This window comes from Falco cherrug, chromosome 4 (genome assembly GCF_023634085.1).
Source record: "Falco cherrug isolate bFalChe1 chromosome 4, bFalChe1.pri, whole genome shotgun sequence".
NCBI classification, from domain to species: Eukaryota; Metazoa; Chordata; class Aves; order Falconiformes; family Falconidae; genus Falco; species Falco cherrug.
This window is the reverse complement of record NC_073700.1, coordinates 34,390,860-34,409,594: the sequence shown is the minus strand read 5'-3', so window position 1 is coordinate 34,409,594 and position 18,735 is coordinate 34,390,860. Positions and strand designations below refer to the sequence as shown.

Sequence of the window (18,735 nt, the reverse complement as noted above, 5' to 3'; positions counted from 1 at the left end):
AAGCTTTCAGTATAGTAAAGCATCCGGATTTACTAAGTGATGGCAACTGATTCAGTCAACTTTCATACATTTTCTTTGCATTAAATAAAACCTTTGAAGAACAGTCCCTGCCCCCCCATTAGCAGTTCCACACATTCATCTGAAACTATATGGCTCAAGGAAAAGCTAGTGATGTATCAAGCCACTAAAAATGAAGGAATTCAGAGCAGCCGAAGCCAAGGCATGCCTTCTCCCTTCCTAACGGTGCGCCATCCCCAGCTAAAGCCAGTGTCACCAGCAATTACCAGCAAACTATGACACAAAACTCTTTGAGCATATTCAGCTACTCCCAAAGCACAAATGTTTATGCTTCAAGAGGGAGCAGAGATCCAGAATAGCTTTAATCCTGTTTGTAAGGACAGACCTGCTGTAGCAGCATCCCCCAGCACAGGTGGGAGCACTGAGCCCCGCAGCCGGCGGCCCTGTGCCCGGCACAGCAGCTGGCACCAGCTTTGCTGCCAGCACTGGGAAAGTACACGCACGTCGTGCATGCAGGGCTGTCTGGAGCTGTGGTTGCACTCTGGGTTACCTGCTGGTTTCACAAAGCAGGAGGTGTTTTACCTGCTGGATACAGCCTCGGGAGGACAGCCACGTCTCCTTTATTCAGCCCTTCTGCTCCTCTCCCTCCCCACGCTGTTTTCCGATCACCTTGCAGGGCTGGAGCTCCTCAATGTGCTCTCATCCCGCTTTTATTGACCTTTCCTCAGGGCTCTCTCACCAATTTTTAGCATCTTACCTACGTGACACCCCCCTCGCTGTGAAACAGATACCTCACAGCTCCAAGGACAGACTAGTGGGTCAGAGCGCCTTCTGCTAACACTCTACCCCCAGGGTTTGAGCAAAGCACGTGGCAGGTCTCAGGTCAGCTTCCGAGGATGCCCAGAGCTCATGCTGCTGCCCATAGACCCCAAGAAGAATGTCATAGTCAATGGCAGTGGCTGCTGAAACCACAGCCTCTTGCCTGAGCCTTTCTGAGTTCCGAGAAGGGGTCGGCTCCCTACAGCACATTTGCCCAGGCACCCTGTGGGCTCTCTCCCCACGGAGATTTATCTTCAAGATAAACCAGCAGGAAGGCAGAGAACAAAGATTTCCTATTGACCTCGCTGAGGGACAGAGGAGGAATTTCACCTTCCAGAGAGGCACGCTAGAATTGAAACCTACCAGCCACCATGCTGGGAACGAGGATGCCCGTGCACAGCCCTGTGGCAACCACCCTCCCCATCACTCTGTGCTGGCAGCAGGAACCAGCCACGTGCAGGGGTCAGTGAGACGTGAAGGCATTCACCAGGGGACAGCGTGCACAACCACACCAACAAGGTAAGCTCCCACCTGCGTTCACCCCCAGCCACAGCAGCTGGGTGATGGTTCAGCAATGAGGTCATCCAGGCCTTTTTTTGTCATCATCTATGCAAGGCCACGCTGTGCTCTGCCCGGGAGCAGAGTGTTTGTGCTGTCACCCTGCCCCAGCCGCCGAGAGATGGCTTCTGGATGCAGTGGGGAGACAACATCTCTAGTAGCCTCCTTGTATCCATTGTGCTCCCTCCTCCACAATGGCAGGGTCACCGTATCAGACTTGGCTGTCACATGGAGAGCACACACAGGGATGCTCTGAGCGCAGAAGGGAATTCAGCACCCACGACTCAATGTAAACTGGAGCAGATCCCAGACTGAAGGCATGCTGCAGGGATGCTGGGATCAGAGTTACAACACAGACCTTCATGCTGGAGCACAAACACTCTGGTGAGCAGCAAGGACTATTGACTGAAACACCAACATTTGCCTGAGCAAGCACTAAGCTTTTTTTGTTTTGTTTTTTTAGGTCACCTGTCCCTAACTGTAGCAGCCAAACAGCCAACAGAGGTGAAATAGGCATATATATGTATGGTTTTCTTTTTAAAGATCAAAATATTAAAAGCACAGGAGGTAACAGGATTTCATTCCGGGCTGCATTTGATGAGCAGAGGGGAGGGAGATGTCGCCTGCCCTACCGTGTGCCAGCTCCGGACTGTCATCGTCCTCACCAGCCATTTCAAAGTTGGAAGGGCCACGAGCAAAGGCAGAGCTTCCCACAGCGCCTGGCCCCAAGCCCCAGCCCCCACCTTTGTCTGGCTCAAGGCAACTCTCCCGCTTCCAGCAAAAAGGGACAGAGCCAGGTCAAACTAGGAGCACGCTGGCTTGCACCTCTCCCTCGCGGCTGAAGGGGACCCTGGGGACCAGCATGGCCATGGGAAGGCAGGGAGGGGCAGCCAGCCATGGGCTACCACCCAGCGATTCCACAGGTGAGCCAGGGAGCAGGTATGGCCAGAGCCTGGGGCCCTTTCCCACCTCACCCCCTCTGACCTGGGGCAGAGCCCACCCATCCCTAATGCCCCCACGCTTTCCAGTGGCACGACAGGCAAACACTGCTGAAGGCAGAAGAGATCCCTCCTTCTCCAGAACAAAGACAGGGGAAGACAATAAAGTCATGGGCCAGGCCCAGCTCCCTTCAGGGTGATGTCCTTTTTGTTTTGATTTCTTGAATGGGTAAGCAAGATACCGATTTTTATACAGTCTCAATAATTTTAATATTTTCATATTAATCAAAATAATAAAAAAATCAAAATAATTCAGAAATTGATAAATAGAGCAATAAAAATTAATAGTAAATCTGGGGCCCGTTCCTGCAAAGAACCAAGATGCAGAGCCCACTGCAGAGGCTCGGACCCGTCCGTGCCGTGGGTGTGCTGTGGCTGGGAGCTGCGCGCGGCCGGACCACGGCATCTGGCTCGCTCTCCTCACTGCCCTCCATCAGCGGGTCCCCAGATCCTCTCAGCTTGCTCCTGATCCATCCACAGGGAGCACCAAGGGGGCAACCACCAGCATTCTGGCTTTTCTTGTGCCATAAACATAACTGATGGAGCTCGACACAAAAATGCATTCTGCTAACAAGCATCACCCAGTCTACGTGACACAATTAAATAGAATTTTATTTTCAATAAATATACAATCTGCATCATACCAGACAATACACTGTGAAAAAATAAAATGTATAGAAGCAACCAACAGGACAGCTTGACTGTAGCTAAGTTCACTTGGTGACCTGGAGAACTACCTGGGTTAACACACACAACACAGAAAGAGCCACTGCAGTCTGTGAGAGAATTAAAGTTGTGGATTTTGGGTCTTCTTAACCGCAAAAGTCCCTGCAGCAGGTTTCTTTTGCACAACACAGGTTTGAAAAGACATGAGCTGGCTTTCCCAGTACAAATGCTATTGGAAATGTTTACTTCGCTACATTATCACTGTATCTACTTGACGCACACAGACTGCTATCGAGAGTGGCAGGTCTCACCGCTGACGTGACACTGGGTCCGTTTGACACGGGGCCCCACGGCCACGCGCGTGCCCCAGCACACAAATGCACGCGTACGTACCAACAGGAGCTTAATTCTGTTAAAACTAGTACAAGGACAAAACTGGAGTCAGAGTCGATTTCACCACAGGTTCTACCATTTAAAAAAATATTCTAGCCTAATTACCACGTTCACCAACGAGAGCACACGGGGACTTATATCTCCGAGAGGATGAGCCATGGATTTGGGCTGGAAAGACAGTGGAGGCAACTCCCAACTCCTCCACCCGCTCAGCACTTGCCACGGCACCTCCACGCGCAGCCCACGCCGCCTGGCCACGCGCTCCGCCGCGCGGGATGCAAACAGCCGAGCGGTGCCAGCTGCGAGCGGCAAGAGGGCCAGCCGAACGGGCCACTGGTGGCCCCGGGGGAACGGCCAGGACCCTGGGGGGGGGAGACAGTTCACAGAGGCCAGCGCGGCCGGTTGGGTGCCGGCAGCTGCTTCAATCCAATGGAGCTGCTGTGGGGTGTGTGTAGGGTGTGAGGTGGGGTGTTTCAGTCGGTGGTTTATTTTTTTCCCTCGCCCGCCTGCTTGATCTGGCTGCTATTAGTCCTGCACCTCATGTTACCTCCAGCGACGCCGGAGAGACGCGGTCGCACTCCTCCCGGGACCGCAGACTGTGCCACTGCTCCACGGCCGTCCGGTGCGCATTCAGCATTCGGCGCCAGTGGTTGGACTCGGGGGCGCCCGTCGAGTACTGCCCGATCACGATCCTCCCAATGAAGTCGTTGCTGCTCTTCACGTTGTGCCCATACACTGGCAAGAGAAGAAACAGAGACAGGTCAAGGCAAAAGCATCACTCGCCCCCCCAGAGCCATGCCCACGTGTCCTGCAAATGTCCCCTCATGCAGCATGCCAGCCTTCTGGGTGTGCAGCTCAGCACCTCAGAAACGTTAGAAACCCCTCATCAGGAGTCTGGAAGGAATAAGGTAAATACTACAGACTGAAACACAATTCAAACAGGACATAACTCTGCAGTCAGGATGGTATTTAGCCAGAACAGGTGAAGTAGAAACACAGAATGGTTTGGGTTGGAAGGGACCTGAACGATCATCCAGTTCCACCCCGCTGCCACGGGCAGGGATGCCTCCCACTAGCGCAGGCTGCTCCCAGCCCCATCCGACCGGCCTCGAAGCAGAATTACATCATGTAAAGACATGGCCAAAGCTCTGCCTCAGCACAGGGCAATGCTGACAGCAGCCAAGCAGCCCACACCTGGGTAAACGGAGAAGCAGCATCTCGAACTGTTCTCCGAATGCAAGTGTAATTAATGAACAGTTCCAGCGCTAATCGACAGCCTTCCCGACTCGGAGACACGAATCACACATATACAGGCTGTCAGCAGGATGTTTATACAGAAATGATTTGCCATAATTATCACTGCAGCTACTCGTTAAGAGTCCAGGAAAGCAACCGAGGGAGAGACATCAACCCAACACCCCGTCCTTTGGATTAGCCCAGTCTCCTGGAACAAAAGATCGCAGACGGCAGCAAACTCTAATGATGGGCCTGATCCCAGGAAAGGCTGCACACTCCCACCGGACAGGAGGGAAACCACTGTGTGTTCCACGGATTGAAGCCCTGCCTTGCGCTCATTAGGAAGTTGAACAAAAAGTCTGTGCAAGCTGAAGCCAGGATATCCGCAGGCGCTGGCTGGAATATTAAGGATTAATAAACCTCCTCAGGAAAGAGAGGGGTTTTTAAGAACAAATGTCTGCAGGGGCTCCAAATCCACCCAGGCTTGTGCAGCCAGAGCAAGTTCCAAGGGGGGAGCACAGCCTGGCACGGGGCCGGGAGCCTGGCACAGAGCTGGGAGCCTGGCATGGGGCCAAGCGCTGCTGCCACTGCCCCTGCCAGCAGCACCAGCGCTCCCGGGCTGCTGGAAACCAGTGCTGGCAGCAGCAAAGTCACATTTGGGATCCCTCATGGCAGCATCCCCTGATGCATCACCCTTCCAGGCAGGCAGGACACTGAGCTCTAAACACTCAACCTGGCTTTTAGCCACACATCCTCATCCAGGCTGCATATTTCCCAGCAAAATATACCCCACCACGAATTAATATTATTTTAAGATACTGCTCTGTGCCTCTACGACCTCTCCATGCTCTGCGAAGGCTGGATCCCACCAGCTACTGCACTAGCTCTCTCCAGCTACTTGCTCTGAGTGACCAAGTCCCACCTGCCAGCGCAGTCCCCAAATCAGGCTGTGCAAGGTTACATCTTGCTGTATACCTTCAGACAGCTCTGACACACACAGCTTATGGGCAGAGAAGCTTCTGCTCATCAAATTACCTGGGGATATTTTTGGTAATGGCAAACGTTCAAATGTCTAAATCATTTTTCCAAGTAATTGCACTAAAAAAAAAAAAAAATACCCTGAAACCCAGGGCACTGCAAGTCTATCTCCAAATGACAGTTAAAAATGAACTGGGGTACACCACCCCATTAGGAAGACTGCATCTCTTCTGCTTGTCGCCACCAGTTATCCAGGGGTGATGCCATCAGCTCTCTGCCACTGTCAAGAGGCCAGGCTGGTGTTATTTGCAAAGGCCACTTTCTGAGGATGCAGTGAAGACTTTTAAGCCATCCATCTCCAACTAGTATACAGCTTGTCAGAGTTATGAACGAGTTGTTCTACAAGGCGATGGATCACAAGTGTAGCTAGCATGACTATGCTAAATGTCCTCCTATGATTATGCTAGAGAAATCAAATATCATGATAAAATCACACAGAAGTACCCCCAAACCAAATGCCTCCCAAAATTTTAATTTTTTTTTTCTCCCTTTTCCTTCTTTTTTTTCCCAGAATGAAAGAAGATGAAGCCTAATCCTGGGAGACAATACCAAGTAATTTAAACCAAGAAGTCTTAAAGGCTATCAAATAATCACAGGATAAATTAACAGTGGGGAAGTACCCCAGGCATACCAATTTTTTTAAAATAATCCATGTCAGCACTGCAAAATGAGTAGGTGTGCTAAATGCACCTGCTATTTTACTGTTGATCCAAGTATTCTGAATTTTTGTAAAGCATTTTGCTAATCTCATTGTGTCAGGTAATTAGCATGTTAACGCCTTTAGGGTAATTAATGGGCAAGCGTTGTTGCTTCTGTTAAGTAGTTTAGACAGCACAGAAGTAGACTTATTGCTGAAGAACAGGGAAAACATTTTCCAAGGCCAAATGCTTACTGACACACAGACCGTAAGAGGCGGCACTAGATCTGACCTCAGGTTTACAAACTGGCAGCTTCACAGCAGCAGCCTTTCAAACTGATAAAGAGATCTTTCTGTGCCAAAAATTCAGCTTCACTCATCAGTTCACGAGCCTTGAAAATGCAAGGACATACCTTTCTCAGAGGCTAAGTGCTTTATCTCACTCTTAAAATGGCCAGTGTTTGCTGAGCAAATCTGCCGATGGTTGAGCTGCACAGAGCTGCTGCGTGGACCTTACCCAGGAGAAGGTGCTAAAGGTGTGGAAATAAGCTCTTTGCTCACATTCAGGAGCACAGTTTTCCCCATTGCTGTCACGGGTTGTTCCAAGGACAGCTTGGAAAGGAAAACCGTGGGAGCCCCGAGCCCAGGTGGGATGCTGGAAGCAGAGGCTGGCTGTGTGGCTGCGCTCCGCCGTTCCACACCGTGGGTGCCCGTCCTGGCGCAGGGACAGCGAGTGGCTCTGCCCGGCTCCTTCCTCTGCTGCAGCAACCGCTTCCCTTCTCAAACCCATTAGGAATCATTTCGCTGAACACCAAAAAGCACGCACCAGCTGTTAGGCTTATTACACCCATCACACTCATGTCTGACACTTCAGTCTGCTCCGAAGCCCGGCAGAGGCAGTTACCATCACAGACCCCATGTGCACCGCTCAGGTACCCACCAGCGCTGGCGGGGGCTCAGGCACCATCCCAAAGGGACAACTTTTCAAGACACAAGGTGAGCTGCACACTGCTCCAGAGCTGAGCCTGCCCTGGCTGGAAGGGGACCTGCGGATGCAGCAGGCACCAGCAGGGAGACCTGGCAGCCCCCCAGCAGGAAAGCCCGCAGAGCCTGGGGTGGGGGTGGCTCTGCCAGAGCCCCTCACCTTTTTGCCCACACGTGTGCAACCCACATACCACAGCTACAGTCTCACCTGCAGCGGAGCCAACTCCACAGCAGCTCACGTCTTCAGCCGGGGGAGGAAAAAAGCTCCTGCTCCTTCCCTTCCACAACAGGCAGGGGTAGAGCAGCCCCCCAGACGCAGCCCACAGCACAGCAGCTGGGTGCTGTGCCATACTGAGCCCACCTTACGGTACAAGCAACCCAGTGTATTCCCTGATGTCTGAGCATCCCCTTCCAGGGTCTGAAAGGAGCTCTGCGTGGATTTCAGATTAAATCTGCTCTTGGCCACAAAAAACTCCATGGAGCTGCTCAGAAGCAGAAAATGAGGTAATTATCATTTGGGGGTTTCAGCCTGACCCAGCCTCTGGTTATGGGCAGGTAGACACTGCTTTCCATTTCAGAAACCTATTTTCCTGACAGGAACTACACACCTGATCTCATGAGCTCTTTTTCCACCATCGCAGTAATTTACACAATAGCAACATTCATTTCCAGGCCAACACTGAGCAAAAAGCAATTAAGGAAGCAGAGGTCAAACCAATTCCTTCTGCATCTGCTCTTTACTGAGGGATGCATTTGGAAACAGGAAGGCTTCTTTTAAAAAAAATAATAATCTCTTTATAATAGAAATGCTGAAATATAAAAGAAAAATGGATCCACTTATGTCCATTAAAAAGGTTGCATTCTTGAGGACAAGTAATGTGATGTAAATAAAACATTTTCATGTTATATACTTATTGATGCAGCGCTCCTAAATGATCCATATCAGACTGATGGGGGCCGGGATGCTACACAAAATTCAAAATTTTCCTTCTGGGTAGGGGCCCATGTCCCCTGTGGGGCACAGGGAGGGGCTGGGTCACCCCCCCCAGCCTGGCTGCCATGCATTGCACAGCCCAGAGCTGCACCCTAGCAGCAGCAGGGGCTGCCATGGATGCACTGGGACTTGGAGCTCCAACATCTCGCTCCAGGTGCAACTCCAGCCTGAGCTCTCCCTTGCCTCCCACCAACCTCAGCCACGTGGAATTGCCCTTGGCCAGCTGGCAGTTTCACATGTTGCTCTGTAATCTGGCACTTGCCTCTGACCCATGAGTTGCCTGGGTGGCATCAGCCCTGGCACCAGATCCAGCCAAAACACCCTTGACCTTCCCCTCTGGGACCTGCAAAATGCGCACCTGTGAAGAGCACCGCTGCAAAGTACTTGTGGTTTATGAGTTATGTGCAACAGTAAAATTTAAGTTGGTATTTCAGATACTAATTCATCCTTCGATTGTAGCAGCCTTGAAATGACCAGGCAGGAGCACTAATTCAGAAAATTTCCTTAAGCTAACTTCAAGGCTATCAGTACTATTTATATGATGGGGGACAAGCTTCACGCAGAAGCACCTTGCTCAGCTGCAGCCACAAAGCATCTGCAACTCCCGAAAGCTCTCTGCCAGCCAGACGTGCCCAGCAGTTACTCAGCAGTTACTACGGTGCTGCACCACTGAGTGCAGCCACACAGCACCTCTCCTGCTGCCTCTCCAGAGGGTCAGGCAGAGAAATCTGGGCACACCGGAGCAGGTTAGAACTCCTGCACTAGTATTTTAACTCTCCTTCAGTTGGCTACATCAGCCACCTGCAATGCAATTAAAACCATTTAACTCAGAAAGGAGGAAAATGAGCAGGAACGTGCCTCTGTTTTTTGTCTGCCTTCTTACTCAGGGCAGACATCAAGCAGAACATCTTCACCCAGTTTATATCAGGTTGCCAGTAGCTTATTTGCAGCACAGCATCCACCACACTCTAAGAAATTGCTCCCAAAGTTGTTTTCTTTTTAAGTGCGATTTGGTTGCATCCTGCACATTTTAAATGCCTTAAACAGCAGAGCACCCCTCGTGTGGCTCTCGCTCATCCCTCTGACACGCTGTTGCAGCAGCACAGGCCAGCTGGCACGATCACAGAGCCAGCCTGATCATGGAGCACAGAAACCCCCGAGGGAATTAGAGGTCCTTGCCCTTTTCCTTTCCACTACAGGATAGAGCTACTCAATCCAAAATCCAAATACTAGAGGGCTAAAATCCCGCTTAGTTTTTATAGCTGGTCTAGAGGAGAATATTGGGTGCCTGGGTGAATCATCAGGCATGGAAGTCATTAAAAAAAATCCTCCCCACTATTACATACCTGCAATTGCTGTTGCCACAGCCTATACAAGTTTCATCGGATACCCTTGGCCCACCAGACTAGGAACTGAATAAATACCTACACTGTAAATATTCTTACTGCAAGGGCTTTGCAGCACAGGCACAGCCACCCCTGCAGCCCCGCACATGCCTGCACCCCTGCAGCCACACTTGCTGGTGGCATGCTGAGCTGCAATCCCCACACCCAGAAACCTTCACCCACCAGTGTCCTGCTCCAGCGGCCACGCTGTGCCCATATGCATCCCAGGGGGAAAGGGAAAAACAAGCCAAGACATACCGGAGGCTGCACACAGGCAGTTGAGCAGCAGAGTCCTCCTGAGGACACAGGTCTCAGGACCACAATCCTGTTAGCACTGACCCATCAACACCCCCTGCACTTCCCCACTTTAGCCTCAGGGCTTGGTCTCAGACAGAGCCCTATTTCACATGCGTGCACCTAAAGGATGGTGCCCGTCCCCCATCCTTTGCAGGCAGAAGCCAGTGCCCAGTCTTTTCCGTGCTGGGTGCTGAGCTCTGCTGTCAGCTAGTGGGTCTGAGCTGTCAGGTTAAGCAGGTCTGAAAACTACTTCAGAATTGCTTGACATCAATATTAAAGAGCTGTTTAGCACAAAGAGGGTGCTGCTAGGAAAGGGCAGCAGCAGGACTAATGACGCAGACTGCGAAGGTCACAGGTACGGACCCAATTCTGCCCTTGCTCCTTGAGCGTGGCCCATAATATTTAGTAGAGAAGAAAGAAAAGCACAGGAGAAGATGCAGTGGTTTCACATTTATCAATTTAATCTGCATCAGGCTCTGATGCACACATAAAATGCACTTTCCAGCATCTCCTCTGTGAGGCTGCTCCCTGCAGCGTCTGCGCCTGCCCAGCTCCAGAGGGAATCGGACCGCTTGAGCGCATGGCTGAATCCTGGCCATGGACAGACCCGCTGCAGCTCCAGCATCCAACTGCTGCTCCAGGTGGGAGAACACTCCCACAGCAAGGAAATTCCCTTTGGAGAACCATTTCCTTCCTCGCCTTCTTGCCAGGGCAGCCCCTGTGCTCTGGCTGGGGCAGCCTGGTGGGGGACCCTGTGGATGCTAATCGGGGTCTGGCCTCACATAGAGAAGTCCTGCAGGGGGGAGCAGGGGAGACACAAATGCACAAGCAGGTCTTGCAGAGATCTCAAGGATACGCAGGGATGACAGCCCATGAAGTTATCTCATCAGGAGAAACTGAAATAATGGACTGGATGCATCTACTGCAACAGCCTGGAGGATATTGAATAGGAATATCTACAGCTGGGTTTTGGCTTCTTCCACCTCCAATTCCTTTTTTTTTTTTTTTTTTAATTGCATCTTAATTCTCTGCACTATGAGCCCCAGATCCAACAAAGCACAGGAATGGTTTCACATGTACTCATGCCCCTCACACGAACAGGCTCCAACACCGGTGCTGTACAGCACCAGTAACAAAGGCAAGGATGGTTCATGCATCCCCTTCAACCATCACAGGGCCAGGCACAGGCGTTTCATCTCCAGATACCACTCTCCTGCCACCAAGATTTTTCCTCGTTTGATACACAGAAAGATGACGGCCTTGTGAGACGTTTGAACAACTTTTTTCACCACGGCGTGAGCCAAACCACATCAAACACCAAGGTCAAGAGAGTCATCATGCTGCTTAAATTAATGGGCTTGGCACCATGAGCAGGTGCTGATGATCAGCCTGGAGAGAGGAGGGTTTGCTCCTTTCTTTAGGAGAAAAAGATTCCTAAGAATACTAGAGAGCTCCACAACAAGCAGCTTCTGTCATGTCTGCAGCGAGGTACAGTCAATAACTGAGCCAGTCCACTTGAAGAATCTAATTTTGCCCTCTAAGCAAGGAACAGACTGGCTCAGGAAGCATCAGCATCTTGTTGCTCTCACCAGGATTAATAGCATCTCACTCCTCATTAAAGCAGCGAGTCTGCTGCAAAAAGCCAAAATCCATCCCTGGAGCATCTTCCCTGAGGGACTCCAAGCCAGGATTGTGGCAGGACCCCACTCAGCACCTCCAGCCGACCCTTGCTGCCTGCCCTGCTGGCACCTGTTCCATGGTGACAAGCAGCACCAGCACAGAGACTGGGAAGCCTCAGATGGAGGATGGAGAGCAAGGGGGACCTTCCCTTCCTGAGAGGGCGTCTGAAGCCCATGCATCGTACCCGCTGCAGGGAGGCTCTGCCAGGCAGGTGGTCTCCAGGAGGCCAGGGTCTCCCACTGCCAGCACACCTCCCCGTGCACCCCAAGAGCAGGAGCTGTCCTCACAGCACTCGCTGGTCACCTCGCGTGGCCACAGGACCTCAAGCAAAGCAGCCGGGAGCATGGGAGGTGCCAGCCCGGAGCACTCCACTCCCCCCAACCCCAGCACCGACCATATGGTGTCCGGTGCATAAATACATGAAGTATTTGATAACACCAGACACGAAGGCCAAACGCTGATTTAAATTAAACAGGTATAAATCCCCAGAAAATCCAGTGCTGACATCAATATTTTTTACTTTTTCTCCACTTCAGCCAAGACAGGATTACACAGGTTTAAACACAGATTAGATTCTGCTTCTGAGCTCCAGACATGTGGAATATACAGACAGTCCAATACTTCAGAAGCACACATCTAATAGACAACAAGAAACAATTTTCTAGCAGCAAGTTGCCTAATTATCTATCCATCTAAGAGACATTACAGTCTTGATAATTTTTCAAAACAGAAACCACTTCTTCCTTCTGCATTCCAGCATGGGAAAAAACCTATAGTTTCATTTGCCTCATATATTAGAGGAGATATCTTTTCCCCCCACATATGTGTGCAAAAGAAAAAGTGCCTGAATACTTTTTTTGTGGGAAATTAAAAGGGACAGGAGAAAGAAGAGACAAGCATCTGAAACAGCAAGTCAGGATGTGGATGTGTAACGACCCCAAACACATGGCGGTTTCCATCCCTGCAAAACAGGCACCTAAAGCTGATGCTGGCATTTGAAGGTCATGCTTTCGCACAGGCAGGCAAATCAAAATTCAGGTGTATTTCTGGAGAAGCCTGAGGCCAAAACCATTATCAGACTTCAACCTGCTCAGTTAATTAGGGCATTTGGAAATCAGCCTGGTAATTGAAAAAATACCACTGAAAAGCCTCACTGGCCCTACATCCCATTCACAGAGAACTTTTATAAATCCCATGCAGTGCAGGCAAACACCTGAAGAATCACCTGATCTCCAACATCTACACCAGTCTGACCACCAGAGCTGAGGGGGCAAAAGCAAACAGTTTTAAGATCTGAGGAGCTTCAACCTTCTCAACCAGGTCTCGAGCTGCCTGGAGGCTCAGCTTTAGGACTCCCCCAGAATGAATCCCAGCGAGTTTTGTTCCCAGCTGCGATGGGTCAGTGGGTCTGAGCTGTAAGCCTTTAGCACAGCACCTCCCGCACTGCCTGACCCGGACTCGCTGGGAAAGCGGGATTCTGGAGCGGATGGCCACCTTCAGCTTTGGTCCATCCCCATACACCCTCTTCTTCCAGGTCAGGGCTGCTCTCCTCCCCAACATCCCCACCACCAATGACTGCCCCAGAAACTCTGTCATCTGAATCCAGAGCACCCCAAAACAGTTTCTATCAAAACATCTAAAAAGTGTTCATTAGACAACATGCAAACCCAAACTGGTCTGTGCCAGAGCATCTCCAGCATCCCTGGGGTGAGGAGCAGGCCAGAGCTGTGCTCACCAGGGGCTGCCCATGCCACTAGCAACCATTTATTCTAGATACAGAAACATCCCAAAACATCCACCTCCAACAAGAAGTCCAGATTTCAGGGAAGACCCAATTCCTCAGAATTTCAAGGAAGACCCAATTCATCTCCTCTCAAGCTGCAACACCACAGAAAAAATGAATATACTCAAACATGTAGTATTTCTTCAAAAATAAAGTTTCAGTGAAAGCAAACTGAACTACCCAGAACCGCATCAATTAGCAACATCCACCAACAATGACTTTTTTCCCCTTTAAAAATTCAAACTTCATTAAACAGTCCTTAAATTTTCCCAGAGGCCAAGGAAAAGGGAAAATGAGCCAACAAAGGAACCAGGTATATTGCTACTGAACGGCAATCTGTTATTTTAATCAAGTACTGCCTATTAACTGGAAGTTAATAAGAGTCCTGGGATAAAGCACCGAAGTGATCTGGGGGGCTGCAGACAGGCGTTGTTACAGCAGTGGGTGCACGAGATGCCTGATGGTGCTGTCAGCGCCTCTGCCAGAGCCGTGGAAACCACGTGTACGGGTGTGCAACCCCTCACTGTGCAACAATGCTCCCTTGGGAACTCAAATACTTAACATAAGAAATAAAATAAAAAAAACTTTATAGATTATTAATACAGACGTGGTCCGTTTTTAAACCACACTGAAAAGCGAAGAGAATCATTTAAAATCCTGCAAATGGCTCAGAGGAGAGTGCCTCTGAGCTGCATCTTCAGCCAGTGCTTGTGATGAAGATCTCACCAGCTGTCATGCACATAGTGAGGCTGATCCCTCCATCAACAAGCAAACCTTGCTCCAGCCTGCTTTCCTCCCCTGGGCACAGTGTCCTGTCCTGTGGGAGCCATGGCCACCTTTCACATGAGTCCCATCGCCGCTCTCCATCAGAGACACCATCAGCCCTGACATTTGTCCCAGCTGCAGCTGCGCCCTCAGCCAGAGCAGCCAGCACAGCAGGCTTTCCCTCTGCCCTTGCACAGACGGCACAAAGATTTTTCCCTCTTTGGGGACCCTGCTTGCTTCACAAGCCCTAAAGATTCTGTCATGTAAACATGTACAAGAGCATATTTAGATGGAGAAAGACACCCACAACCACCGCAGGACCTCGGGGAGATATATATTCCCTAACTGAGTGCTGAACGTTTTATTTTTTTTACAGTAAGTGATCTAAAGATGTTAACGAGTCACCAAGATGCGGTTTGCCCTGCAGTGCTGGTGGTTTTTATTGGGCCATCTGGGCTTTACTGCAAGGCAAACAGCATTACCAACGATCGTTATTAACAACATTATAATCATTAACGGAACACCACAGTGCTCGGATTTCAGGTATCGTCTCACCTCCTGCTGCACAGCCCAGGCTTTCTGAAGGTTAGGCAGGGTTTTAGAGGACAGCCTGCCCAAAATCCAGCAGCAGGGAGAGCACGGTGTCCCCAGGTGCCAGCACCTAGCCCTCTGAGCACAGAGGCTGCAGTCACACCTCAGATACCCTTTCTGCTTGGAGATGACCTTGGGCAGCGGCTGACAGCCCTGCTGGCCGGCCAAACTCCACCTTCCTCTTACCATGGGACAAAGAATAATTAATGCCTTTGTTCACAGGTACACATGGATAGGAGAACATACTGTCTTTTAAAGCCCAACCCATTTCTCTGCAGGAGGTGAACCCAGGACTTGCTTGTGCTCAAGCCCAAGATGGCACATGGGGGATGCATGTCAGGTTGCCAAAAACCAGAAAGCGTGAAAAAGAACCACCCAAACCCATGCACTTCTGTTACAGTATGTATACAGATGCTCACGACCTAGACAACATGTTTGATAGGGTAAATGAGAATCAAACATCATCTCCACTAGCTGTTGGCTCACTCATCATCTTTTTTCTGTCGGGACATGAGACTTGTTACAAGGATCAGCCACTTTCCTGGTTCCAGCCTCTTTTGGTGAGAAGCTGTGAACAGACGATACTTGAAGCAGCGATCCTGACCCAGGAAGTCTCCTCCTGGAGAGGACAGCTCCGCTTGAGCTCACCCCACCTCATTTTAGCTACTAAACTAGGCCATGTGAGTTAGTGACAGCTCCAGTAAGCATCTGAGCTTGGAACGAGGGAAAGCAGCAAGACAGCTTGTACAAGGTGTCCTGCACCAATGTGAAGGGAAATGCCAGTAATTTAGCATTGAATCCTGGTATGCCTAAGGAAGAGGAAAGATCTAAGAACCAGCCCAACCCTCCCAAATCCTGGCTAAGGCAGAGCTCACCCTGTGCACCCCATCCTGGAAGCACCCACTGCCCATCTCCTAGTCCAGCTGCACTCCAACCCTGCGTTCGGTCCAAGCCCAGCTCTCCAGAGCACCCCCGGGAAAGCAGGGAGCAGAACAGCGCTCTGCAGAAAGCCATCCGTCCGCAGCGCGTGCACACGCAGTCCTTGCCAGAGGCACAGCAAAACACCGCATCAATTCTTCCTACGGCGCGCTAAACCCAGAGAGTTTGATTCAAGATGCACAGGAGAAAAACCCACGGGAGGAGGGAGGGGAAATAAATCCTACTTTGCCTAAATAGTGCCTTACTTCACAGTGTGGTACCAGCCACAGAGAGAGAGTCAGGAGCCTCAGCTATAGGGACTGGCACAGCTCCACCGCTTCCCAGTGAAGCCCAGCCAACGTAAAGACAGCTGCAGACTGGGTCCAAAATACAAAGCCACAAAAAAGGTTCCTTTCAATTATTGAAGATATACTCACTTTTGTCCCCCCTGACTGCTTTTGCAGCATTCCCTCCATGGAAAGCATCACCACCCACCCTTCAAATGGCATTATTTTCCTTTTCTATTGGACTTTAACTCAACAGCAAATTTAATTAACTGGCCTAATGGACTAGAGCTGTGGATTGAAAAAAAAATAAGAAATAAAAATCAACTCCCATAAAACATACAACAGAAAGAACCACCACTGCAGCAAAAAATAAAAAAGCAAGTCAAAACAAAAAAAAAAAAACCTAGAGAAAAAAAATGTGACTTGTGCTCCTGCTTTGCAGAGATACAAACTAATAAAAAGATCCTCACGTGAGGTATGGCTTCTCCATGCTGGCAACCATTTGCTCTTTATTGTCTTTTAACAGAAGATCCCAAAGCCGTTTACAAGCTTTTAAGCTGTGCAATACCCTAACGTGCCAAGGTGGCAGCTAGATGGAGAATACCAGCATCCCTGTCCCAGAACTTCAGCCAAGCTGCACGCCGATCCTCATTGCAGTAAAACCTCACAGACACACACAAGAAGAACCTGGTGCCACACTCCCTGCTGGGGACACGCTTCCACCAACATCCAGGGCACCTCCATCACTCAGGTGAACACTGAATGTGGCTCAGCATCTTCACCACCACCATGTCCCCTGAACCACCTCACCGCCGTGGCACCGCAGATGTCCACATAGGAGCCCGGCTTCACAGGTCCTCGCAACAAGACGGGCTCTTGGCTCCTCTAAGAGGAGGCAGCGCAGGCACCAAAGCCGCAGCAGACTGTACACACGACGTGACGAACAACTCCAGCTCCAGCTGTATATTGACTATACAATATATCCAACAACCACATCTCAAACAGAGTCCTGACCTGTGGCCTGACCCCAGCAAATGCAGCAAGTCCAGCGATGCCCGCAGCAGCGCTGCGCCGGAGCCACACGTCACCCTCCAGTCCCAGGGCAGCCACAAGACCCTGGCCCCGCTGCTCCTCTGAAAAGCTCTGCATGCTTCTCCCCAGCTCTGGAGCTGCTGCCGACATTTCTGACCTGGGGTTATTTATTGCACTGTTCAAAGCAAACAATACGTCACTTAGAAAGTGAAGCACCACTCAACAGGCATGCCACTGACATCCAACAGCATTACACAGGATTATAAATCCGCTAACTTCCCATCGACTTCTTTGAGAATGCATCCATTTGCATAGGAAAAAAAATAATCAGGCATCCACTCATTAATGCTAGCCTCATCAGCCACAGCGAGGAGCGGCGCATCACCCTCACCCTTCTGGCCGACAGAGCTGCCGCAGTTTGCCTTTCCTTCTTCTATTACAAAAAAGGGGAAAACAAAGAGGAGAGTATTTCACGCCTGTCACAAGATCACCTGATGGAACTTTCCAAGAACAAATTCATCATTGCACATGCAAAGTACAGTCAGGATGACGTGCATGCAAAGCAGTGATTAATTATAGAGTTTTCGCTGAGGAAATTTCTGAGCATGAAGGGCAAAATTTAAATTGCTGATCAGCATCGCTTTTGTTATAACGTGTTTGGAAACAAACTAATGGGTTGGAATTAGGCTCCTTGTACGGGCTTTGACACCTCTATCTGCCATGTAAGAAATTTTTTAAAAAAATAATTCACAATATGTTCTTTCAGATGCAGATTCCTTTCACTTCATTGGAAGATGGCAAGTCATGGGTGGAAAGTTGCCAAAAACTGTGTGTGAAGTGCAGGAGCCCAGCACAGCGGAGGAGCGTGGGGCCCGCCGCCAGCCCCTGCACCGCTCTGGGGCGAGGATGTCCGACCCCGCTCCCTCTGGTGCCCCAGTCCACAGTGCAGGGAGGGTGGACCAAGCCATGCCACAGCAGGGAAACCCACCACCTCCTGGGGTCCCTGCCGCCCTGCCTGAGACCCCCCCGCTGTGGAAAGGCACAGAAGGCACTGGCCACAGTGGGTCCCCAGCCAGGGACTCGTCCTGTGCTCCACTGCTCCTGCTCTGACGAGCACGCCTAACCGCCGAGCTCCAGGCTGTTCTCCCCAGAGAACAGAAGCAACAGATTCAGAAATCATTTAAGAATTCCTATCCCAGCCAAATTTCCCCAGCAGTGACAAAGGTCTTGAGTAAGGTCAGCTCTGGGACTCCTCCTGGCCACAGCCTGCGCGGCCAGTGCCGTGATCCCCAGCCGTGCCACGCGGCGCTTGGCACCGAGCCCCAGCCCTGCACAAAGGCACAAACCAACCTGCTCACAGAGCAGGTGATGCCAGCAGCAGACACCGACAGCAGCAGCATCTCACCACTAAATGATGTCGAGTACCAGCAATTATCTTTGCCAGTGTCTGGGCTCACTCAGTCCTTCCCTCTCACCCTTCTGATGTCTGACTCCACGCCGCAGCCGGGTGCCGCTGAGAGGTGGTTAATGCCTCCCCCTCCTCTGCACAAAAGCGTTCCCAATGGCACCAATTAAGCACAGGACCAACGAGGTGCGCTCCCAGCCCACTCCGGTCATCAGGAATGCCAGGAACAGCTTCCGCACAGGACAGAGCGC

General features: G+C 50.7%; 1 protein-coding gene across 1 annotated transcript in view; it reads right to left on the bottom strand.

Moving 5' to 3' along the window:
• Nucleotides 1-2,983: 2,983 nt before the first annotated feature.
• Nucleotides 2,984-18,735, bottom strand: part of SYT17 (synaptotagmin 17) — a 39,059-nt gene continuing 23,307 nt past the window's right edge. The window contains exon 8 of the mRNA XM_055710161.1: nucleotides 2,984-4,187. Within this exon, the coding sequence (XP_055566136.1) occupies nucleotides 3,991-4,187 (197 nt within the window). The 3' untranslated portion in view covers nucleotides 2,984-3,990. The remainder of the gene's footprint in view (nucleotides 4,188-18,735) is intronic.